Source organism: Mobula birostris, chromosome 6 (genome assembly GCF_030028105.1).
Source record: "Mobula birostris isolate sMobBir1 chromosome 6, sMobBir1.hap1, whole genome shotgun sequence".
Lineage (NCBI taxonomy): Eukaryota > Metazoa > Chordata > Chondrichthyes > Myliobatiformes > Myliobatidae > Mobula > Mobula birostris.
In genome coordinates this window covers 4856853-4881405 of record NC_092375.1, presented here as the reverse complement: position 1 = coordinate 4881405, position 24553 = coordinate 4856853, and the positions used below count along the sequence as shown (strand labels likewise).

At 45.9% G+C, this 24553-nt stretch overlaps 1 protein-coding gene across 1 annotated transcript in view; it reads right to left on the bottom strand.

Annotated features, from left to right (window-relative positions):
• The window catches only part of LOC140198796 (glucose-6-phosphate exchanger SLC37A1-like), a 148950-nt gene that overhangs the window by 28668 nt on the left and 95729 nt on the right, over positions 1–24553 (bottom strand). The window contains exon 18 of the mRNA XM_072259832.1: positions 18441–18538. Within this exon, the coding sequence (XP_072115933.1) occupies positions 18441–18538 (98 nt within the window). The remainder of the gene's footprint in view (positions 1–18440; positions 18539–24553) is intronic.

Here is a 24553-nt window from a genome sequence, read left to right as displayed (position 1 = left end):
GCCTGTGTTAATTCTGTCACTGTCTGTAAGGAGTGAATACGTTCTCTTGGTGCCTGTGTTTATTCTGTCACTCTCAAGGACTGTGTACGTTCTCTTGGTGCCTGTGTTAATTCTGTCACTGTCTGTAAGGGGTGTGTACGTTCTCCTGGTGCCTGTGTTTATTCTGTCACTCTCAAGGACTGTGTACGTTCTCTTGGTGCCTGTGTTAATTCTGTCACTGTCTGTAAGGAGTGTGTACGTTCTCTTGGTGCCTGTGTTAATTCTGTCACTGCCGGTAAGGAGAGTGTACGTTCTCTTGCTGCCTGTGTTAATTCAGTCACTGTCTGCAAGGAGTGTGTGCGATCTCTTGGTGCCTGTGTTAATTCTGTCCCTGTCTGTAAGGAGTGTGTACGATCTCTTGCTGACTGTGTTAATTCTGTCACTGTCTTTAAGGAGTGTGTACGATCTCTTGGTGCCTGTGTTAACTCTGTCACTGTCTGTAAGGAGTGTGTACGTTCTCCTGGTGCCTGTGTTAATTCTGTTACTGTCTGTAAGGAGTGTGTACGTTCTCTTGGTGCCAGTGTTAATTCTGTCACTGCCGGTAAAGAGTGTGTATGTTCTCTTGCTGCCTGTGTTAATTCAGTCACTGTCTGTAAGTAGTGTGTGCGATCTCTTGGTGCCTGTGTTAATTCTGTCCCTGTCTGTAAGGAATATGTACGATCTGTTGCTGCCTCTATTAATTCTGTCACTGTCGGTAAGGAGTGTGTACGTTCTCTTGGTGCCTGTGTTAATTCTGTCACTGTCTGTAAGGAGTTTGTACATTCTCTTGGTGCCTGTGTTGATTCTGTCACTCTCTGTAAGAAGTGTGTACGTTCTCTTGGTGCCTGTGTTAATTCTGTCACTGTCCGTAAGGAGTGTGTACGTTCTCTTGGTGCTTGTGTTTATTCTGTCACTGTCGGTAAGGAGTGTGTACGATCTCTTGGTGCCTGTGTTAATTCTGTCCCTGTCCGTAAGGAGTGTGTACGTTCTCTTGGTGTCTGTGTTCATTCTGTCAGTGTCTGTAAGGAGTGTGTACGATCTGCTGGTGCCTGTGTTAATTCTGTCACTGTCTGTAAGGAGTGAATACGTTCTCTTGGTGCCTGTGTTTATTCTGTCACTCTCAAGGACTGTGTACGTTCTCTTGGTGCCTGTGTTAATTCTGTCACTGTCTGTAAGGAGTGTGTACGTTCTCTTGGTGCCTGTGTTAATTCTGTCACTGCCGGTAAGGAGAGTGTACGTTCTCTTGGTGCCTGTGTTAATTCAGTCACTGTCTGCAAGCAGTGTGTACGATCTCTTGGTGCCTGTGTTAATTCTGTCACTGTCTGTAAGGAGTGTGTACGTTCTCTTGGTGCCTGTGTTAATTCTGTCACTGCCGGTAAGGAGAGAGTACGTTCTCTTGCTGCCTGTGTTAATTCAGTCACTGTCTGCAAGGAGTGTGTACGATCTCTTGGTGCCTGTGTTAATTCTGTCCCTGTCTGTAAGGAGTGTGTACGATCTCTTGCTGACTGTGTTAATTCTGTCACTGTCTTTAAGGAGTGTGTACGATCTCTTGGTGCCTGTGTTAATTCTGTCACTGTCTGTAAGGAGTGTGTACATTCTCTTAGTGCCTGTGTTAATTCTGTCACTGTAAGGAGTGTGTACGTTCTCTTGGTGCCTGTGTTAATTCTGTCACTGTCTGTAAGGAGTGTGTACGTTCTCCTGGTGCCTGTGTTAATTCTGTCACTGTCGGTAAGGAGTGTGTACGATCTCTTGGTGCCTGTGTTAATTCTGTCACTGTCTGTCAGGAGTGTGTACGTTCTCGTGGTGCCTGTGTTAATTCTGTCACAGTAAGGAGTGTGTACGTTCTCTTGGTGCCTGTGTTAATTCTGTCACTGTAAGGAGTGTGTACGTTCTCTTGGTGCCTGTGTTAATTCTGTCACTGTCGGTAAGGAGTGTGTACGTTCTCTTGCTCCCTGTGTTAAATCTGTCACTGTCTGTAAGGACTGTGTACGTTCTCTTGGTGCCTGTGTTAATTCTGTCACTGTCTGTAAGGAGAGTGTACGATCTCTTGTTGCCTGTGTTAATTCTGTCACTGTAAGGAGTGTGTACGTTCTCTTGGTGCCTGTGTTAATTCTGTCACTGTCTGTAAGGAGTGTGTACGTTCTCTTGGTGCCTGTGTTAATTCTGTCACTGTCGTTAAGGAGTGCGTACGATCTCTTGGTGCCTGTGTTAATTCTGTCACTGACGGTGAGGAGTGTGTACGTTCTCTTGATGCCTGTGTCAATTCTCTCACTGTAAGGAGTTTGTACGTTCTCTTGGTGCCCGTGTTAATTCTGTCACTGTAAGCAGTGTGTACGTTCTCTTGGTGCATGTGTTAATTCTGTCACTGTCGGTAAGAAGTGTGTACGTTCTCTTGGTGCCTGTGTTAATTCTGTCACTGTCGGTAAGGAGTGTGTACGTTCTCTTGGTGCCTGTGTTAATTCTGTCACTGTAAGGAGTGTGTACGTTCTCTTGGTGCCTGTGTTAATTCTGTCACTGCCGGTAAGGAGTGTGTATGATCTCTTGGTGCCTGTGTTAATTCTGTCCCTGTCTGTAAGGAGTGTGTACGATCTCTTGGTGCCTGTGTTAATTCTGTCCCTGTCTGTAAGGAGTGTGTAAGTTCTCTTGGTGCCTGTGTTAATTCTGTCACTGTAAGGAGTGTGTACGTTCTCTTGGTGCCTGTGTTAATTCTGTCACTGTCTGTAAGGAGTGTGTACATTCTTTTGGCACCTGTGTTAAATCTGTCACTGTCCGTAATGAGTGTGTATGTTCTCTTGGTGCCTGTGTTAATTCTGTCACTGTCGGTAAGGAGTGTGTACGTTATCTTCCTGCCTGTGTTAATTCTGTCACTGTCTGTAAGGAGTTTGTACGTTCTCTTGGTGCCTGTGTTAATTCTGTCACTGTCTGTAAGGAGTGTGTACGATCTCTTGGTGCCTGTATTAATTCTGTCGCTGTCTGTAAGGAGTGTGTACGATCTCTTGCTGCCTGTGTTAATTCTGTCACTGTGGGTAAGGAGTGTGTACGTTCTCCTGGTGCCTGTGTTTATTCTGTCATCTCAAGGACTGTGTACGTTCTCTTGGTGCCTGTGTTAATTCTGTCACTGTCTGTAAGGAGTTTGTACGTTCTCTTGGTGCCTGTGTTAATTCTGTCACTGTCAGGAGTCTGTACGTTCTCTTGCTGCCTGTGTTAATTCTGTCACTGTCTGTAAGGAGTGTGTACGTTCTCCTGGTGCCTATGTTTATTCTGTCATCTCAAGGACTGTGTACGTTCTCTTGGTGCCTGTTTTAATTCTGTTACTGTCTGTAAGGAGTGTGTACGTTCTCTTGGTGCCTGTGTTAATTCTGTCACTGCCGGTAAAGAGTGTGTATGTTCTCTTGCTGCCTGTGTTAATTCAGTCACTGTCTGTAAGTAGTGTGTGCGATCTCTTGGTGCCTGTGTTAATTCTGTCCCTGTCTGTAAGGAGTGTGTACGTTCTCTTGGTGCTTGTGTTTATTCTGTCACTGTCGGTAAGGAGTGTGTACGATCTCTTGCTGCCTGTATTAATTCTGTCACTGTCTGTAAGGAGTGTGTACGTTCTCTTGGTGCCTGTGTTAATTCTGTCACTGTCGGTAAGGAGTGTGTACGTTCTGTTTGTGCCTGTGTTAATTCTGTCACTGTAAGGAGTGTGTACGTTGTCTTGGTGGCTGTGTTAATTCTGTCACTGTCTGTAAGGAGTTTGTACATTCTCTTGGTGCCTGTGTTGATTCTGTCACTCTCTGTAAGGAGTGTGTACGTTCTCTTGGTGCCTGTGTTAATTCTGTCACTGTCCGTAAGGAGTGTGTATGTTCTCTTGGTGCTTGTGTTTATTCTGTCACTGTCGGTAAAGAGTGTGTACGATCTCTTGGTGCCTGTGTTAATTCTGTCCCTGTCCGTAAGGAGTGTGTACGTTCTCTTGGTGTCTGTGTTCATTCTGTCAGTGTCTGTAAGGAGTGTGTACGATCTGCTGGTGCCTGTGTAAATTTTGTCACTGTCTGTAAGGAGTGAATACGTTCTCTTGGTGCCTGTGTTTATTCTGTCACTCTCAAGGACTGTGTACATTCTCTTGGTGCCTGTGTTAATTCTGTCACTGTCTGTAAGGAGTGTGTACGTTCTCCTGGTGCCTGTGTTTATTCTGTCACTCTCAAGGACTGTGTAAGTTCTCTTGGTGCCTGTGTTAATTCTGTCACTGTCTGTAAGGAGTGTGTACGTTCTCCTGGTGCCTGTGTTAATTCTGTCACTGTCGGTAAGGAGTGTGTACGATCTCTTGGTGCCTGTGTTAATTCTGTCACTGTCTGTCAGGAGTGTGTACGATCTCTTGGTGCCTCTGTTAATTCTGTCATTGTATGGAGTGTGTACGTTCTCGTGGTGCTTGTGTTAATTCTGTCACTGTCTGCAAGGAGTGTGTACGTTGTGTTGGTGCCTGTGTTAATTCTGTCACTGTAAGGAGTGTGTACGATCTCTTGGTGCCTGTCTTAATTCTATCACTGTAAGGACTGTGTACGTTATCTTGCTGCCTGTGTTAATTCTGTCACTGTCGGTAAGGAGTGTGTACGTTCTCTTGGTGCCTGTGTTAATTCTGTCACTGTCTGTAAGGAGTGTGTACGTTCTCTTGGTGCCTGTGTTAATTCTGTCACTGTCTGTAAGGAGTGTGTACGTTCTCTTGGTGCCTGTGTTAATTCTGTCACTGTAAGGAGTCTGTACGTTCTCTTGCTGCCTGTGTTAATTCTGTCACTGTCTGTAAGGAGTGTGTACGTTCTCCTGGTGCCTATGTTTATTCTGTCATCTCAAGGACTGTGTACGTTCTCTTGGTGCCTGTGTTAATTCTGTTACTGTCTGTAAGGAGTGTGTACGTTCTCCTGGTGCCTGTGTTAATTCTGTCCCTGTCTGTAAGGAATATGTACGATCTCTTGCTGCCTGTATTAATTCTGTCACTGTCTGTAAGGAGTGTGTACGTTCTCTTGGTGCCTGTGTTAATTCTGTCACTGTCGGTAAGGAGTGTGTACGTTCTGTTCGTGCCTGTGTTAATTCTGTCACTGTAAGGAGTGTGTACGTTCTCTTGGTGTCTGTGTTCATTCTGTCAGTGTCTGTAAGGAGTGTGTACGATCTGCTGGTGCCTGTGTTAATTCTGTCACTGTCTGTAAGGAGTGAATACGTTCTCTTGGTGCCTGTGTTTATTCTGTCACTCTCAAGGACTGTGTACGTTCTCTTGGTGCCTGTGTTAATTCTGTCACTGTCTGTAAGGAGTGTGTACGTTCTCTTGGTGCCTGTGTTAATTCTGTCACTGCCGGTAAGGAGAGTGTACGTTCTCTTGGTGCCTGTGTTAATTCAGTCACTGTCTGCAAGCAGTGTGTACGATCTCTTGGTGCCTGTGTTAATTCTGTCACTGTCTGTAAGGAGTGTGTACGTTCTCTTGGTGCCTGTGTTAATTCTGTCACTGCCGGTAAGGAGAGTGTACGTTCTCCTGCTGCCTGTGTTAATTCAGTCACTGTCTGCAAGGAGTGTGTACGATCTCTTGGTGCCCGTGTTAATTCTGTCCCTGTCTGTAAGGAGTGTGTACGATCTCTTGCTGACTGTGTTAATTCTGTCACTGTCTTTAAGGAGTGTGTACGATCTCTTGGTGCCTGTGTTAATTCTGTCACTGTCTGTAAATAGTGTGTACGATCTCTTGGTGCCTGTGTTAATTCTGACACTGTCTGTAAGGAGTGTGTACGATCTCTTGGTGCCTGTGTTAATTCTGTCACTGTCTGTAAAGAGTGTGTACGTTCGCTTAGTGCCTGTGTTAATTCTGTCACTGCAAGGAGTGTGTACGTTCTCTTGGTGCCTGTGTTAATTCTGTCACTGTCTGTAAGGAGTGTGTACGTTCTCCTGGTGCCTGTGTTAATTCTGTCACTGTCGGTAAGGAGTGTGTACGATCTCTTGGTGCCTGTGTTAATTCTGTCACTGTCTGTCAGGAGTGTGTACGATCTCTTGGTGCCTGTGTTAATTCTGTCATTGTATGGAATGTGTACGTTCTCGTGGTGCTTGTGTTAATTCTGTCACTGTCTGCAAGGAGTGTGTACGTTGTGTTGGTGCCTGTGTTAATTCTGTCACTGTAAGGAGTGTGTACGATCTCTTGGTGCCTGTCTTAATTCTGTCACTGTAAGGACTGTGTACGTTATCTTGCTGCCTGTGTTAATTCTGTCACTGTCGGTAAGGAGTGTGTACGTTCTCTTGGTGCCTGTGTTAATTCTGTCACTGTCTGTAAGGAGTGTGTACGTTCTCTTGGTGCCTGTGTTAATTCTGTCACTGTCTGTAAGGAGTGTGTACGTTCTCTTGGTGCCTGTGTTAATTCTGTCACTGTAAGGAGTCTGTACGTTCTCTTGCTGCCTGTGTTAATTCTGTCACTGTCTGTAAGGAGTGTGTACGTTCTCCTGGTGCCTATGTTTATTCTGTCATCTCAAGGACTGTGTACATTCTCTTGGTGCCTGTGTTAATTCTGTTACTGTCTGTAAGGAGTGTGTACGTTCTCTTGGTGCCTGTGTTAATTCTGTCACTGCCGGTAAAGAGTGTGTATGTTCTCTTGCTGCCTGTGTTAATTCAGTCACTGTCTGTAAGTAGTGTGTGCGATCTCTTGGTGCCTGTGTTAATTCTGTCCCTGTCTGTAAGGAATATGTACGATCTCTTGCTGCCTGTATTAATTCTGTCACTGTCTGTAAGGAGTGTGTACGTTCTCTTGGTGCCTGTGTTAATTCTGTCACTGTCGGTAAGGAGTGTGTACGTTCTGTTCGTGCCTGTGTTAATTCTGTCACTGTAAGGAGTGTGTACGTTGTCTTGGTGGCTGTGTTAATTCTGTCACTGTCTGTAAGGAGTTTGTACATTCTCTTGGTGCCTCTGTTGATTCTGTCACTCTCTGTAAGGAGTGTGTACGTTCTCTTGGTGCCTGTGTTAATTCTGTCACTGTCCGTAAGGAGTGTGTACGTTCTCTTGGTGCTTGTGTTTATTCTGTCACTGTCGGTAAGGAGTGTGTACGATCTCTTGGTGCCTGTGTTAATTCTGTCCCTGTCCGTAAGGAGTGTGTACGTTCTCTTGGTGTCTGTGTTCATTCTGTCAGTGTCTGTAAGGAGTGTGTACGATCTGCTGGTGCCTGTGTTAATTCTGTCACTGTCTGTCAGGAGTGTGTACGATCTCTTGGTGCCTGTGTTAATTCTGTCATTGTAAGGAGTGTGTACGTTCTCGTGGTGCCTGTGTTAATTCTGTCACTGTCTGCAAGGAGTGTGTACGTTGTGTTGGTGCCTGTGTTAATTCTGTCACTGTAAGGAGTGTGTACGATCTCTTGGTGCCTGTGTTAATTCTGTCACTGTAAGGACTGTGTACGTTATCTTGCTGCCTGTGTTAATTCTGTCACTGTCGGTAAGGAGTGTGTACGTTCTCTTGGTGCCTGTGTTAATTCTGTCACTGTCTGTAAGGAGTGTGTACGTTCTCCTGGTGCCTATGTTTATTCTGTCATCTCAAGGACTGTGTACGTTCTCTTGGTGCCTGTGTTAATTCTGTTACTGTCTGTAAGGAGTGTGTATGTTCTCTTGGTGCCTGTGTTAATTCTGTCACTGCCGGTAAAGAGTGTGTATGTTCTCTTGCTGCCTGTGTTAATTCAGTCACTGTCTGTAAGTACTGTGTGCGATCTCTTGGTGCCTGTGTTAATTCTGTCCCTGTCTGTAAGGAATATGTACGATCTCTTGCTGCCTGTGTTAATTCTGTCACTGTCTGTAAGGAGTGTGTACGTTCTCTTGGTGCCTGTGTTAATTCTGTCACTGTCGGTAAGGAGTGTGTACATTCTGTTCGTGCCTGTGTTAATTCTGTCACTGTAAGGAGTGTGTACGTTGTCTTGGTGGCTGTGTTAATTCTGTCACTGTCTGTAAGGAGTTTGTACATTCTCTTGGTGCCTGTGTTGGTTCTGTCACTCTCTGTAAGGAGTGTGTACGTTCTCTTGGTGCCTGTGTTAATTCTGTCACTGTCCGTAAGGAGTGTGGACGTTCTCTTGGTGCTTGTGTTTATTCTGTCACTGTCGGTAAGGAGTGTGTACGATCTCTTGGTGCCTGTGTTAATTCTGTCCCTGTCCGTAAGGAGTGTGTACGTTCTCTTGGTGTCTGTGTTCATTCTGTCAGTGTCTGTAAGGAGTGTGTACGATCTGCTGGTGCCTGTGTTAATTCTGTCACTGTCTGTAAGGAGTGAATACGTTCTCTTGGTGCCTGTGTTTATTCTGTCACTCTCAAGGACTGTGTACGTTCTCTTGGTGCCTGTGTTAATTCTGTCACTGTCTGTAAGGGGTGTGTACGTTCTCCTGGTGCCTGTGTTTATTCTGTCACTCTCAAGGACTGTGTACGTTCTCTTGGTGCCTGTGTTAATTCTGTCACTGTCTGTAAGGAGTGTGTACGTTCTCTTGGTGCCTGTGTTAATTCTGTCACTGCCGGTAAGGAGAGTGTACGTTCTCTTGCTGCCTGTGTTAATTCTGTCACTGTCTGCAAGGAGTGTGTGCGATCTCTTGGTGCCTGTGTTAATTCTGTCCCTGTCTGTAAGGAGTGTGTACGATCTCTTGCTGACTGTGTTAATTCTGTCACTGTCTTTAAGGAGTGTGTACGATCTCTTGGTGCCTGTGTTAACTCTGTCACTGTCTGTAAGGAGTGTGTACGTTCTCCTGGTGCCTGTGTTAATTCTGTTACTGTCTGTAAGGAGTGTGTACGTTCTCTTGGTGCCAGTGTTAATTCTGTCACTGCCGGTAAAGAGTGTGTATGTTCTCTTGCTGCCTGTGTTAATTCAGTCACTGTCTGTAAGTAGTGTGTGCGATCTCTTGGTGCCTGTGTTAATTCTGTCCCTGTCTGTAAGGAATATGTACGATCTGTTGCTGCCTCTATTAATTCTGTCACTGTCGGTAAGGAGTGTGTACGTTCTCTTGGTGCCTGTGTTAATTCTGTCACTGTCTGTAAGGAGTTTGTACATTCTCTTGGTGCCTGTGTTGATTCTGTCACTCTCTGTAAGAAGTGTGTACGTTCTCTTGGTGCCTGTGTTAATTCTGTCACTGTCCGTAAGGAGTGTGTACGTTCTCTTGGTGCTTGTGTTTATTCTGTCACTGTCGGTAAGGAGTGTGTACGATCTCTTGGTGCCTGTGTTAATTCTGTCCCTGTCCGTAAGGAGTGTGTACGTTCTCTTGGTGTCTGTGTTCATTCTGTCAGTGTCTGTAAGGAGTGTGTACGATCTGCTGGTGCCTGTGTTAATTCTGTCACTGTCTGTAAGGAGTGAATACGTTCTCTTGGCGCCTGTGTTTATTCTGTCACTCTCAAGGACTGTGTACGTTCTCTTGGTGCCTGTGTTAATTCTGTCACTGTCTGTAAGGAGTGTGTACGTTCTCTTGGTGCCTGTGTTAATTCTGTCACTGCCGGTAAGGAGAGTGTACGTTCTCTTGGTGCCTGTGTTAATTCAGTCACTGTCTGCAAGCAGTGTGTACGATCTCTTGGTGCCTGTGTTAATTCTGTCACTGTCTGTAAGGAGTGTGTACGTTCTCTTGGTGCCTGTGTTAATTCTGTCACTGCCGGTAAGGAGAGAGTACGTTCTCTTGCTGCCTGTGTTAATTCAGTCACTGTCTGCAAGGAGTGTGTACGATCTCTTGGTGCCTGTGTTAATTCTGTCCCTGTCTGTAAGGAGTGTGTACGATCTCTTGCTGACTGTGTTAATTCTGTCACTGTCTTTAAGGAGTGTGTACGATCTCTTGGTGCCTGTGTTAATTCTGTCACTGTCTGTAAGGAGTGTGTACATTCTCTTAGTGCCTGTGTTAATTCTGTCACTGTAAGGAGTGTGTACGTTCTCTTGGTGCCTGTGTTAATTCTGTCACTGTCTGTAAGGAGTGTGTACGTTCTCCTGGTGCCTGTGTTAATTCTGTCACTGTCGGTAAGGAGTGTGTACGATCTCTTGGTGCCTGTGTTAATTCTGTCACTGTCTGTCAGGAGTGTGTACGTTCTCGTGGTGCCTGTGTTAATTCTGTCACAGTAAGGAGTGTGTACGTTCTCTTGGTGCCTGTGTTAATTCTGTCACTGTAAGGAGTGTGTACGTTCTCTTGGTGCCTGTGTTAATTCTGTCACTGTCGGTAAGGAGTGTGTACGTTCTCTTGCTCCCTGTGTTAAATCTGTCACTGTCTGTAAGGAGTGTGTACGTTCTCTTGGTGCCTGTGTTAATTCTGTCACTGTCTGTAAGGAGAGTGTACGATCTCTTGTTGCCTGTGTTAATTCTGTCACTGTAAGGAGTGTGTACGTTCTCTTGGTGCCTGTGTTAATTCTGTCACTGTCTGTAAGGAGTGTGTACGTTCTCTTGGTGCCTGTGTTAATTCTGTCACTGTCGTTAAGGAGTGCGTACGATCTCTTGGTGCCTGTGTTAATTCTGTCACTGACGGTAAGGAGTGTGTACGTTCTCTTGATGCCTGTGTCAATTCTCTCACTGTAAGGAGTTTGTACGTTCTCTTGGTGCCCGTGTTAATTCTGTCACTGTAAGCAGTGTGTACGTTCTCTTGGTGCATGTGTTAATTCTGTCACTGTCGGTAAGAAGTGTGTACGTTCTCTTGGTGCCTGTGTTAATTCTGTCACTGTCGGTAAGGAGTGTGTACGTTCTCTTGGTGCCTGTGTTAATTCTGTCACTGTAAGGAGTGTGTACGTTCTCTTGGTGCCTGTGTTAATTATGTCACTGCCGGTAAGGAGTGTGTACGATCTCTTGGTGCCTGTGTTAATTCTGTCCCTGTCTGTAAGGAGTGTGTACGATCTCTTGGTGCCTGTGTTAATTCTGTCCCTGTCTGTAAGGAGTGTGTAAGTTCTCTTGGTGCCTGTGTTAATTCTGTCACTGTAAGGAGTGTGTACGTTCTCTTGGTGCCTGTGTTAATTCTGTCACTGTCTGTAAGGAGTGTGTACATTCTTTTGGCACCTGTGTTAAATCTGTCACTGTCCGTAATGAGTGTGTATGTTCTCTTGGTGCCTGTGTTAATTCTGTCACTGTCGGTAAGGAGTGTGTACGTTATCTTCCTGCCTGTGTTAATTCTGTCACTGTCTGTAAGGAGTTTGTACGTTCTCTTGGTGCCTGTGTTAATTCTGTCACTGTCTGTAAGGAGTGTGTACGATCTCTTGGTGCCTGTATTAATTCTGTCGCTGTCTGTAAGGAGTGTGTACGATCTCTTGCTGCCTGTGTTAATTCTGTCACTGTGGGTAAGGAGTGTGTACGTTCTCTTGGTGCCTGTGTTAATTCTGTCACTGTCGTTAAGGAGTGCGTACGATCTCTTGGTGCCTGTGTTAATTCTGTCACTGACGGTAAGGAGTGTGTACGTTCTCTTGATGCCTGTGTCAATTCTCTCACTGTAAGGAGTTTGTACGTTCTCTTGGTGCCCGTGTTAATTCTGTCACTGTAAGCAGTGTGTACGTTCTCTTGGTGCCTGTGTTAATTCTGTCACTGTCGGTAAGAAGTGTGTACGTTCTCTTGGTGCCTGTGTTAATTCTGTCACTGTCTGTAAGGAGTGTGTACGTTCTCTTGGTGCCTGTGTTAATTCTGTCACTGTCTGTAAGGAGTGTGTACGTTCTCTTGGTGCCTGTGTTAATTCTGTCACTGTCAGGAGTCTGTACGTTCTCTTGCTGCCTGTATTAATTCTGTCACTGTCTGTAAGGAGTGTGTACGTTCTCCTGGTGCCTATGTTTATTCAGTCATCTCAAGGACTGTGTACGTTCTCTTGGTGCCTGTGTTAATTCTGTTACTGTCTGTAAGGAGTGTGTACGTTCTCTTGGTGCCTGTGTTAATTCTGTCACTGCCGGTAAAGAGTGTGTATGTTCTCTTGCTGCCTGTGTTAATTCAGTCACTGTCTGTAAGTAGTGTGTGCGATCTCTTGGTGCCTGTGTTAATTCTGTCCCTGTCTGTAAGGAATATGTACGATCTCTTGCTGCCTCTATTAATTCCGTCACTGTCTGTAAGGAGTTTGTACATTCTCTTGGTGCCTGTGTTGATTCTGTCACTCTCTGTAAGAAGTGTGTACGTTCTCTTGGTGCCTGTGTTAATTCTGTCACTGTCCGTAAGGAGTGTGTACGTTCTCTTGGTGCTTGTGTTTATTCTGTCACTGTCGGTAAGGAGTGTGTACGATCTCTTGGTGCCTGTGTTAATTCTGTCCCTGTCCGTAAGGAGTGTGTACGTTCTCTTGGTGTCTGTGTTCATTCTGTCAGTGTCTGTAAGGAGTGTGTACGATCTGCTGGTGCCTGTGTTAATTCTGTCACTGTCTGTAAGGAGTGAATACGTTCTCTTGGTGCCTGTGTTTATTCTGTCACTCTCAAGGACTGTGTACGTTCTCTTGGTGCCTGTGTTAATTCTGTCACTGTCTGTAAGGAGTGTGTACGTTCTCTTGGTGCCTGTGTTAATTCTGTCACTGCCGGTAAGGAGAGTGTACGTTCTCTTGCTGCCTGTGTTAATTCAGTCACTGTCTGCAAGGAGTGTGTACGATCTCTTGGTGCCTGTGTTAATTCTGTCCCTGTCTGTAAGGAGTGTGTACGATCTCTTGCTGCCTGTGTTAATTCAGTCACTGTCTGTAAGTAGTGTGTACGATCTCTTGGTGCCTGTGTTAATTCTGTCACTGTCTGTAAGGAGTGTGTACGTTCTCTTCGTGCCTGTGTTAATTCTGTCACTGTAAGGAGTGTGTACGTTCTCTTGGTGCCTGTGTTAATTCTGTCACTGTCTCTAAGGAGTGTGTACGTTCTCCTGGTGCCTGTGTTAATTCTGTCACTGTCGGTAAGGAGTGTGTACGATCTCTTGGTGCCTGTGTTAATTCTGTCACTGTCTGTCAGGAGTGTGTACGTTCTCGTGGTGCCTGTGTTAATTCTGTCACTGTAAGGAGTGTGTACGTTCTCTTGGTGCCTGTGTTAATTCTGTCACTGTAAGGAGTGTGTACGTTCTCTTGGTGCCTGTGTTAATTCTGTCACTGTCGGTAAGGAGTGTGTACGTTCTCTTGGTGCCTGTGTTAAATCTGTCACTGTCTGTAAGGAGTGTGTACGTTCTCCTGGTGCCTGTGTTAATTCTGTCACTGTCTGTAAGGAGAGTGTACGATCTCTTGTTGCCTGTGTTAATTCTGTCACTGTAAGGAGTGTGTACGTTCTCTTGGTGCCTGTGTTAATTCTGTCACTGTCTGTAAGGAGTGTGTACGTTCTCTTGGTACGTGTGATAAATCTGTCACTGTCGGTAAGGAGTGTGTACGTTCTCTTGGTGCCTGTGTTAATTCTGTCACTGTCGTTAAGGAGTGCGTACGATCTCTTGGTGCCTGTGTTAATTCTGTCACTGACGGTAAGGAGTGTGTACGTTCTCTTGATGCCTGTGTCAATTCTCTCACTGTAAGGAGTTTGTACGTTCTCTTGGTGCCCGTGTCAATTCTGTCACTGTAAGCAGTGTGTACGTTCTCTTGGTGCCTGTGTTAATTCTGTCACTGTCGGTAAGAAGTGTGTACGTTCTCTTGGTGCCTGTGTTAATTCTGTCACTGTCGGTAAGGAGTGTGTACGTTCTCTTGGTGCCTGTGTTAATTCTGTCACTGTAAGGAGTGTGTACGTTCTCTTGGTGCCTGTGTTAATTCTGTCACTGCCGGTAAGGAGTGTGTACGATCTCTTGGTGCCTGTGTTAATTCTGTCCCTGTCTGTAAGGAGTGTGTACGATCTCTTGGTGCCTGTGTTAATTCTGTCCCTGTCTGTAAGGAGTGTGTAAGTTCTCTTGGTGCCTGTGTTAATTCTGTCACTGTAAGGAGTGTGTACGTTCTCTTGGTGACTGTGTTAATTCTGTCACTGTCTGTAAGGAGTGTGTACATTCTTTTGGCACCTGTGTTAAATCTGTCACTGTCCGTAATGAGTGTGTATGTTCTCTTGGTGCCTGTGTTAATTCTGTCACTGTCGGTAAGGAGTGTGTACGTTATCTTCCTGCCTGTGTTAATTCTGTCACTGTCTGTAAGGAGTTTGTACGTTCTCTTGGTGCCTGTGTTAATTCTGTCACTGTCGGTAAGGAGTGTGTACGATCTCTTGGTGCCTGTGTTAATTCTGTCCCTGTCCGTAAGGAGTGTGTACGTTCTCTTGGTGTCTGTGTTCATTCTGTCAGTGTCTGTAAGGAGTGTGTACGATCTGCTGGTGCCTGTGTTAATTCTGTCACTGTCTGTAAGGAGTGAATACGTTCTCTTGGTGCCTATGTTTATTCTGTCACTCTCAAGGACTGTGTACGTTCTCTTGGTGCCTGTGTTAATTCTGTCACTGTCTGTAAGGAGTGTGTATGTTCTCTTGGTGCCTGCGTTAATTCTGTCACTGCCGGTAAGGAGAGTGTACGTTCTCTTGCTGCCTGTGTTAATTCAGTCACTGTCTGCAAGGAGTGTGTACGATCTCTTGGTGCCTGTGTTAATTCTGTCCCTGTCTGTAAGGAGTGTGTACGATCTCTTGCTGACTGTGTTAATTCTGTCACTGTCTTTAAGGAGTGTGTACGATCTCTTGGTGCCTGTGTTAATTCTGTCACTGTCTGTAAATAGTGTGTACGATCTCTTGGTGCCTGTGTTAATTCTGACACTGTCTGTAAGGAGTGTGTATGATCTCTTGGTGCCTGTGTTAATTCTGTCACTGTCTGTAAGGAGTGTGTACGTATTCTTAGTGCCTGTGTTAATTCTGTCACTGTAAGGAGTGTGTACATTCTCTTGGTGCCTGTGTTAATTCTGTCACTGTCTGTAAGGAGTGTGTACGTTCTCCTGGTGCCTGTGTTAATTCTGTCCCTGTCTGTCAGGAGTGTGTACGATTTCTTGGTGCCTGTATTAATTCTGTCACTGTCTGTAAGGAGTGTGTACGTTGTGTTGGTGCCTGTGTTAACTCTGTCACTGTAAGGAGTGTGTACGATCTCTTGGTGCCTGTGTTAATTCTGTCACTGTAAGGACTGTGTACGTTATCTTGCTGCCTGTGTTAATTCTGTCACTGTCGGTAAGGAGTGCGTACGATCTCTTGGTGCCTGTGTTAATTCTGTCACTGATGGTAAGGAGTGTGTACGTTCTCTTGATGCCTGTGTCAATTCTCTCACTGTAAGGAGTTTGTACGTTCTCTTGGTGCCTGTGTTAATTCTGTCACTGTCGGTAAGGACTGTGTACGTTATCTTGCTGCCTGTGTTAATTCTGTCACTGTCTGTAAGGAGTTTGTACGTTCTCTTGGTGCCTGTGTTAATTCTGTCACTGTCTGTAAGGAGTGTGTACGATCTCTTGGTGCCTGTATTAATTCTGTCGCTGTCTGTAAGGAGTGTGTACGATCTCTTGGTGCCTGTGTTAATTCTGTCACTGTGGGTAAGGAGTGTGTACGTTCTCCTGGTGCCTGTGTTTATTCTGTCATCTGAAGGACTGTGTACGTTCTCTTGGTGCCTGTGTTAATTCTGTTACTGTCTGTAAGGAGTGTGTACGTTCTCTTGGTGCCTGTGTTAATTCTGTCACTGCCGGTAAAGAGTGTGTATGTTCTCTTGCTGCCTGTGTTAATTCAGTCACTGTCTGTCAGTAGTGTGTGCGATCTCTTGGTGCCTGTTTTAATTCTGTCCCTGTCTGTAAGGAATATGTACGATCTCTTGCTGCCTGTATTAATTCTGTCACTGTCTGTAAGGAGTGTGTACGTTCTCTTGGTGCCTGTGTTAATTCTGTCACTGTCGGTAAGGAGTGTGTACGTTCTGTTCGTGCCTGTGTTAATTCTGTCACTGTAAGGAGTGTGTACGTTCTCTTGGTGCCTGTGTTAATTCTGTCACTGTCTGTAAGGAGTTTGTACATTCTCTTGGTGCCTGTGTTGATTCTGTCACTCTCTGTAAAGAGTGTGTACGTTCTCTTGGTGCTTGTGTTTATTCTGTCACTGTCTGTAAGGAGTGTGTACGATCTGCTGGTGCCTGTGTTAATTCTGTCACTGTCTGTAAGGAGTGAATACGTTCTCTTGGTGCCTGTGTTTATTCTGTCACTCTCAAGGACTGTGTACGTTCTCTTGGTGCCTGTGTTAATTCTGTCACTGTCTGTAAGGAGTGTGTACGTTCTCTTGGTGCCTGTGTTAATTCTGTCACTGCCGGTAAGGAGAGTGTACGTTCTCTTGCTGCCTGTGTTAATTCAGTCACTGTCTGCAAGGAGTGTGTACGATCTCTTGGTGCCTGTGTTAATTCTGTCACTGTCTGTAAGGAGTGTGTACGTTCTCTTGGTGCCTGTGTTAATTCTGTCACTGCCGGTAAGGAGAGTGTACGTTCTCTTGCTGCCTGTGTTAATTCAGTCACTGTCTGCAAGGAGTGTGTACGATCTCTTGGTGCCTGTGTTAATTCTGTCCCTGTCTGTAAGGAGTGTGTACGATCTCTTGCTGACTGTGTTAATTCTGTCACTGTCTTTAAGGAGTGTGTACGATCTCTTGGTGCCTGTGTTAATTCTGTCACTGTCTGTAAATAGTGTGTACGATCTCTTGGTGCCTGTGTTAATTCTGACACTGTCTGTAAGGAGTGTGTACGATCTCTTGGTGCCTGTGTTAATTCTGTCACTGTCTGTAAGGAGTGTGTACGTTCTCTTAGTGCCTGTTTTAATTCTGTCACTGTAAGGAGTGTGTACGTTCTCTTGGTGCCTGTGTTAATTCTGTCACTGTCTGTAAGGAGTGTGTACGTTCTCCTGGTGCCTGTGTTAATTCTGTCACTGTCGGTAAGGAGTGTGTACAATCTCTTGGTGCCTGTGTTAATTCTGTCACTGTCTGTCAGGAGTGTGTACGATCTCGTGGTGCCTGTGTTAATTCTGTCACTGTCTGTAAGGAGTGTGTACGTTGTGCTGGTGCCTGTGTTAATTCTGTCACTGTAAGGAGTGTGTACGTTCTCTTGGTGCCTGTGTTAATTCTGTCACTGTAAGGAGTGTGTACGTTCTCTTGGTGCCTGTGTTAATTCTGTCACTGTCGGTAAGGAGTGTGTACGTTCTCTTGGTGCCTGTGTTAAATCTGTCACTGTCTGTAAGGAGTGTGTACGTTCTCTTGGTGCCTGTGTTAATTCTGTCACTGTCGGTAAGGAGAGTGTACGATCTCTTGTTGCCTGTGTTAATTCTGTCACTGTAAGGAGAGTGTACGTTCTCTTGGTGCCTGTGTTAATTCTGTCACTGTCGGTAAGGAGTGTGTACGTTCTCTTGGTGCCTGTGTTAATTCTGTCACTATCTGTAAGGAGTGTGTACGATCTCTTGGTGCCTGTGTTAATTCTATCACTGTAAGGAGTGTGTACGTTCTCTTGGTGCCTGTGTTAACTCTGTCACTGTCGGTAAGAAGTGTGTACGTCCTCTTGGTGCCTGTGTTAATTCTGTCACTGTCTGTAAGGAGTGTGTACATTCTCTTGGTGCCTGTGTTAATTCTGTAACTGTCGGTAAGGAGTGTGTACGTTCTCTTGGTGCATGTGTTAGTTCTGTCACTGTCGGTAAGGAGTGTGTACGATCTCTTGGTGCCTGTGTTAATTCTGTCACTGTAAGGAGTGTGTACGTTCTCTTGGTGCCTGTGTTAATTCTGTCACTGTCTGTAAGGAGTGTGTACGTTCTCTTGGTGCCCGTGTTAATTCTGTCACTGTCGATAAGGAGTGTGTACGATCTCTTGGTGCCTGTGTTAGTTCTGTCACTGTCTGTAAGGAGTGTGTATGTTCTCTTGGTACCTGTGTTAAATCTGTCACTGTCTGTAAGGAGTGTGTACGTTCTCCTGGTGCCTGTGTTAATTCTGTCACTGTAAGGAGTGTGTACGATCTCTTGGTGCCTGTGTTAATTCTGTCACTGTAAGGAGTGTGTACGATCTCTTGGTGCCTGTGTTAATTATGTCACTGTCAGTAAGGAGTGTGTACGTTCTCTTGGTGCCTGTGTTAATTCTGTCACTGTAAGGAGAGTGTACAATCTCTTTGTGCCTGTGTTAATTCTGTAACTGTCTGTAAGGAGTGTGTACGTTCTCTTGGTGCCTGTGTTAATCTCCTCTGGGTGCTCTGTGCTGCTCCCATTGCCCTGAGATGTGCTGTTAGGGCTACTGAGTCATGGGAACACTATTTATTTCGAGGTACAGCGTGAAACAGGCCCTTCTGGCGCTAGGAGCCGTGCTGCCCAGCAACCCACCTTTTTAACTCCAGCCAAGTCACAGGACAATTGACAATGTGCAATGAATCTACGAACCAGTACCTCCTTGCACTGTGGGAGGAAACCAGAGCACCCGGAGGAAACCCACGCGCACACGGAAAGGACATACAAACTTTCATTTAGAGAGTGATGTTATGGAACTCTGAACTCTGACGCCCCATCGCACCAAATGCCGCGCCACCGTGTTTTGTTGGCGGCAGATTCATGGCAAAGCATGGGCTGTGACAATTGAAGAATGATCTCAGATGCTCACCAGTAATGCAAATGCGTCTGCCACCATCAACATGTAGAAGACATTGTTCCAACCCGTAGGAGAGATGAGACCAGCTAACAAGGGTCCTATAGCAGCACCTGTGGAGAGGAGGCAGCACAGGACGCAATCAGTCCAACGATCAGCACAGCACAGCACACCACACAAATAGTTACAGGACAGTGCACTGTTAAGGGCAAGAGCCTTCGGTATCGATGAGCAGAGGCATCTCGGAGTCAAGCTCATCGCTCCTGGAGAGTGGCCACGCTGGTAGACAGGGTGATTAAGAAGGTTTATGACGGGCTTGTCCTTAATAGTCGAGGCACCGAGATCAAAAGTCAGGAAGTTTATTAAACTCTAGTTCAGCCGCAACTGGAGTATTGGGTACAGTTCTGGTCGTCCCATTACAGGAAGGATGCTGAGGCTGTGGAGAGGGCTGTATTCTGTCTGGATTAAAGGGCACGCACTATCACAGGAGGCTGCACGGACTTGGGTGGTTTTCTCTGGGGCAGCGCAGGCTGAAGGGACATCTGATAGAGGTTTACAACATTATGAGAGGTACAAGTAGACATACAATATACTTTTCCCATGTTTCAAGTGTCTAACACCAGAGGGCATGCATTTAAGGTGACTGGGGGCGACTTATTTACTTATTTTTACATAGACAGTGGTGGGTGCCTGGGGTGGTGGAAGAGGCAGATACATTCGAGACTTTTAAGAGACGTTTAGGCAGGCACATGGATGAGAGGAAATGTTAGGATATGGACGTGGTGTAGTAGAAGAGATTAGTTTAGTTGGCAATTTGATTACTAAATTAATTGGTTTAGCACAACACAGTGGGCAGAGGGGATTGTTCCTGTGCTGTTCTGGTCCGTGTTCTGTGTTCTCTGTATACAACTGTTAACCACTTGGAGGGGCCACGAGAGCCCACCAGGACGATTGGGTAGTTCGCACTCTGAGTGCGTTCAGAGTCAAAGAACAACACAGAACAGATCTGGGCTCTTCGGTCAAATTAATTGCTCCTGACCATTCAGTCCATTAAGGCTGCTCCACCATTTGATTGCGGCTTATTTGTTAAGATTAACTGCAATTCATTAGTCACTCTAAAGTTCCGACGGCCCAACCAGTGGCAGGAGCAGGGCACAGCGACCAGGCTTCTCACAGGTCAGTGACGTTTGTTTGAAAGGAGCTTTGCAGATGTTGAGGCTCATTCTAGTGGCAGGAGCAGGCCACAGCAATGAGATTTCTCACAGGTCGGTGATGCATATTTAAAAGTACAGAAGGGACAAGCGGGGCAGCCATTGTTGGGAGTAGGACAGTGGTGAGAGTAGGCGTGTCAGGCTTTGGCTCAAAGGAGGCTTCAGCTCGAAACAGCCGTCGGCTCTGGGTGAGCTTCTGTTCAGGTTCCCTTTTTATTTTATCTTACCACACCTCGTGTAGTAAATGGCTGTTATGTGTTCTTCATGCCGGATGCTGGAGTCTTGGGAGACCCAGAGTCTCCCTGGGAACTACATCTACATGAAGTGCATCCGGCTGCAGCTCCTTGAAGACCTGGTCAGGGATCTGGAGCAGCAGCTGGATGATCTTTGGCTTGTACGGGAGAGTGAGGAGATCATCGATCAGAGTTACAGGGAAGTAGTCACTCTGAAGTTGCAGGAGATGAGTAGCTGGGTGACTGTCAGGTGAAATGGAAATGTGAATAGGAGGTTAGCGCAGACCACCCCTGTGGCCTTTCCCCTCGATAATAAGTACAGCGTTTTGGATACTGTTGTGGGGGATGAGCTCCCAGGAGAATGCCACGGCGACCGGGTTACAGGCACTGAGCATGGGTCCGTGGTGCAGAAGGGAAAGAGGGAGAAGAGGGGAGTGGTGGTGAGGGGACAGACAGGAGGTTCTGTGGACGTGAACAGGACACCCGGATGGGATGCTGCCTCCCAGGCGCCAGGGTCTGGGACGTCTTGGATCGCGTCCACAACATTTTGGATAGTGAGAGGGAAGGAGAACAGCCAGATATCTTGGTACATATTGGTACCAATGTAATAGGAAGGAAAAGTAAAGAGGTCCTGAAAAGAGAATTTAGAGAGCAAGGTAGAAAGCTGAGAAGCAGGACCACCCAGGTAGTTATTTTCTGGATCGCTGCCTGTGCCACACACCAGTGAGGGTAGAAACAGGATAATCTGGCAAATTAATGCGTGGCTGACAAATTGGTGCAGGGGGCAGGGCTTCAAGTTCTTGGATCACTGGGATCCCTTCTGACCTGTTCAAAAGTGATGGCAGACATCCCACCTCTCCCAGAAGTTCCGGGAGTCTCCCGCATATTAATGGTGGCTCCCTGATGACCGCAAAGTATATACAATGTCCTGGAAATTGATTTTTTTGAGAGCGAGCGCAAGAGCAAGAAAGCAAGCGCGAGACAGTGAGCGCAAATGAGAGAGCGCGAGAGAGAGCAAGAGAAAGCAAGCGCGGCAGAGAGCAACCACGAGCGACAGAGCGCGTGTGCGAGAGAGAGAGAGAGAGAGAGAGCAAGAGCGAAAGTGTTCCAGAAAAGAAAATATGAAACGTATGTCACCCCAGACTACACTAAAGTGTACCCCTGCCTAATAGGGGTCAAAATAATGACAGTGTTGCTCGCTGCACTGTTTGCAACAGTGACTTTTCTATTGCCCATGGTGGGTTAAGACTGTAAAAGTCATGTTGAGGTGAGTTTAACAGGTGTCATTCGTTCATTAGCATAGCTAACATTATTTAAACTAGCTGGCTGGCTGCTAAGGAGCTACTCTATTGCAGACATCCCACCTCTCCCGGAAGTCTCCCACAAATTGATGGTGCTACCTCCCTGAAATGAGCTTTTGCAGGGTGGGATGTCTGTGATGGGTTGCATCTGAACCTGAGGGGAACCAATATTTTCATGGACAGGTTTGTTAGAGCTGATGGGAAAGGTTTAAAATAAATTGGCAGAGGGGGTTGAACTAGAGTGAAGGGAATCATGATGGGGCGGTTGGTAAAAGATAATGTGAAGTCAGACTGTCAGGAATGGTAGGCAGATGACAGGACTTAATTGCAGCCAGCAGGGCGAGTATCAGTGCAGTGGGGATGCAGAATCAAAAAGGGTCGCAAATACAAGATGCAAAGTGTTATAATTCAGTGCACAGAGTATGGAGTACAAGAAATAAGGTGGATAATCTTGCTACACTATTACAGATTGTGGCTGAAGGATGGTTGTAGTTGGGAGCTGAATGCCCATGGTTACACATTGTTTTGGAGGGATAGGAAGGTAGGCACAGGGAGTGGTGTGGCTCTGCTGGTAAATAATGGCATCAAACCATGAGAAAAATGTGACAGAGGGTGAAAAGATGTTGAATCCTTGTGAGCTGAGTTAAGAAACTGCAAGGGTAAAAGGACCCTAATGGCAGTTATACACAAGCCTCCCAGCAGTAGCTGGATGTGGACCAAAGATTACACCGGGAAATAGAAAAGGCGAGTCAAAAAGGCAGTGTTATGATAGTCACAGGAGATTTCAACATGCAGGTTGATTGGGAAAATCAAGTTGGAAATAGATCTCGAGAGAGAGAGTTGAATACAGGAGCATTAAAATTTGGAAGGAGTTGATGGGATTTTCTTTTTTGTAGAAGGAAATGGGCTCAGTGTGGTTGAACGCTATATGATTAGTACCAACTAAGTGGGCCAAAGGACCTCATTATGTTGTGTAACTGTTTACTACTACTACTGTCGACTCAGGCCTAGGGGCCGGCATCGGGCACGATGACGGACTCTCCACTTCTCCCTCATCAGTGTGTTCAGTTCGTCTACATTAACTGCGCTGAGGTCTTCTAATAGTATCTGGATATTGTATCGTAAAAATGACTGTGCTCAATTCTGGTCACCTCACTACAGGAAGGATGTGGAAACTATAGAAAGGGTGCAGAGGAGATTTACAAGGATGTTGCCTGGAGTGGGGAGCATGCCTTATGAGAATAGGTTGAGTGAACTCGGCCTTTTCTCCTTGGAGCGACGGAGGATGAAAGGTGACCTGATAGAGATGTACAAGATAATGAGATAATATTGTGTACAGTTCTGGTCACCGAATTACAGGAAAGATATCAACAAAATACAGAGAGTACAGAGAAGATTTACTAGAATGTTACCTGGGTTTCATCTCCTAAGTTACAGAGAAAGGTTGAACAAGTTGGGTCTTTATTCTTTGGAGTGTAGAAGGTTGAGGGGGGACTTGATAGAGGTATTTAAAATTATGAAGGGGATAGATAGAGTTGACGTGGATAGGCTTTTTCCATTGAGAATGGGGGAGATTCAAACAAGAGGACATGAGTTGAGAGTTAAAGGGCAAAAGTTTAGGGGTAACATGAGGGGGAACTTCTTTACTCAGAGAGTGGTAGCTGTGTGGAATGAGCTTCCAGCAGAAGTGGTTGAGGCAGGTTCGATGTTGTCATTTAAAGTTAAATTGGATAGATATATGGACAAGAAAGGAATGGAGGGTTATGGGCTGAGTGCAGGTTGGTGGGACTAGGTGAGAATAAGAGTTCGGCATGGACTAGAAGGGCCGAGATGGCCTGTTTCCATGCTGTAATTGTTATATGTTATATATGACAGACATTGATCATGTGGATAGTCAGAGGCTTTTTCCCAGGGCTAAAATGGCTAACACAAGAGGGCATAGTTTTAAGGTGCTTGGAAGTCGGTACAGAGGAGATGTCAGGGGTAAGATTTTTACATAGAGAGTGGTGAGTGCGTGGAATGGGCTGCCAGCGGTGGTGGTGGAGGCGGAAACGATAGGGTCTTTTAAGAGACTCCTGGATGGATACATGAAGCATAGAAAAATTGAGGGCTATGGGTAAAGCCTAGGTAGCTCTAAGGTAAGGACATGTTCGGCACAGCTTTGTGGGCCGAAGGGCCTGTATTGTGCTGTAGATTTTCTACGTTTCTATGTTTTTCTATGAGTGCTTACGAGATGGCTTTTTGGAGCAGTTTGTCATTGAGCCTAGTAGGGGATCAGCTATACTGGATTGGGTGTTATGTAATGAACCAGAGGTGATTAGGGAGCTTAAGGTAAAAGATCCCTTAGGAAACAGTGATCACAATATGATTCAGTTCAACTTGAAATTGATAGGGTGAAAGTAAGGTCTGGCATGGCAGGTTTTCAGTGGATTAAAGGATATTACAGTGGTATGAGAGCAGAGTTGGCCAAAGTAAATTAGAAGGAGATGCTGACAGGGATGACAGCAGAGCAGCAATAGCATGAGTCTTTGGGGATAAAAAAAACATGTGAATGGGAAGTGGAATTAAAATGGGTGTCCACTGGGAGATTCCGCTTTTTCTGACGGACAGAGCATAGGTGCTCGGCAAAGCAGTCTCTCAATCTAGCGTCAGGTGTCACTGATATACAGGAGGCCACACTGGGATACAGTATAAGACCCCAACAGACTCACAGTGAAGTGTTGCCTCACCTGGAAAGACTGTTTGGGGCCCTGAGTGGTACTGGGGGAGGAGGTGTAAGGGCAGGTGTGGCACTTGTTTTGCTTGCAAGGATAAGTGCCACTGGGAGATCAGTGAGGAGGGACAAATGGACAAAGGAGTCGCGTAGGGAGCGACCCTGCGGAAAGCAGAAAGAAGAGTGGGGGAAGGAAAAGATGTGCTTGCTAGTGGGATCCTGTTGGAGATGGTGGAAGTTATGGAAAAGATCATTAATGTTGTGTCTTTATTTAAGAAGAGTAGCAGGAATAAGGGATTCTGAAGAATGGGGTTTATTTGCATTTGGAATGGCAAGGAATGATTTGGGATAGTCAGCATGGCTTTGTGAGTGGGAGATTGATGAGAGAGTTACAAACACAAGTCAGGCAGTGTCTGTGGAGGAGAATAAACAGTTGATATTTCAAGCCGACACTCTTCATCAGTTATGAGGATAGGTCACAGTCTGTAAGGATGAAGGTTCTTGTCCTGAATCCACCTTAATTTACTTATATAAGGCGTGATCTGCTTGGATGGGTGACGGGGTGGAGCTGCGTCTCTACCAAAGGAGGTGTAGGGCGCTCCTTCCCTCCGCTAGCCTGCATGTCACCCTCGGGCAAGGTGTAGCACCTGCTTAGCCCCCGATCAGGGTC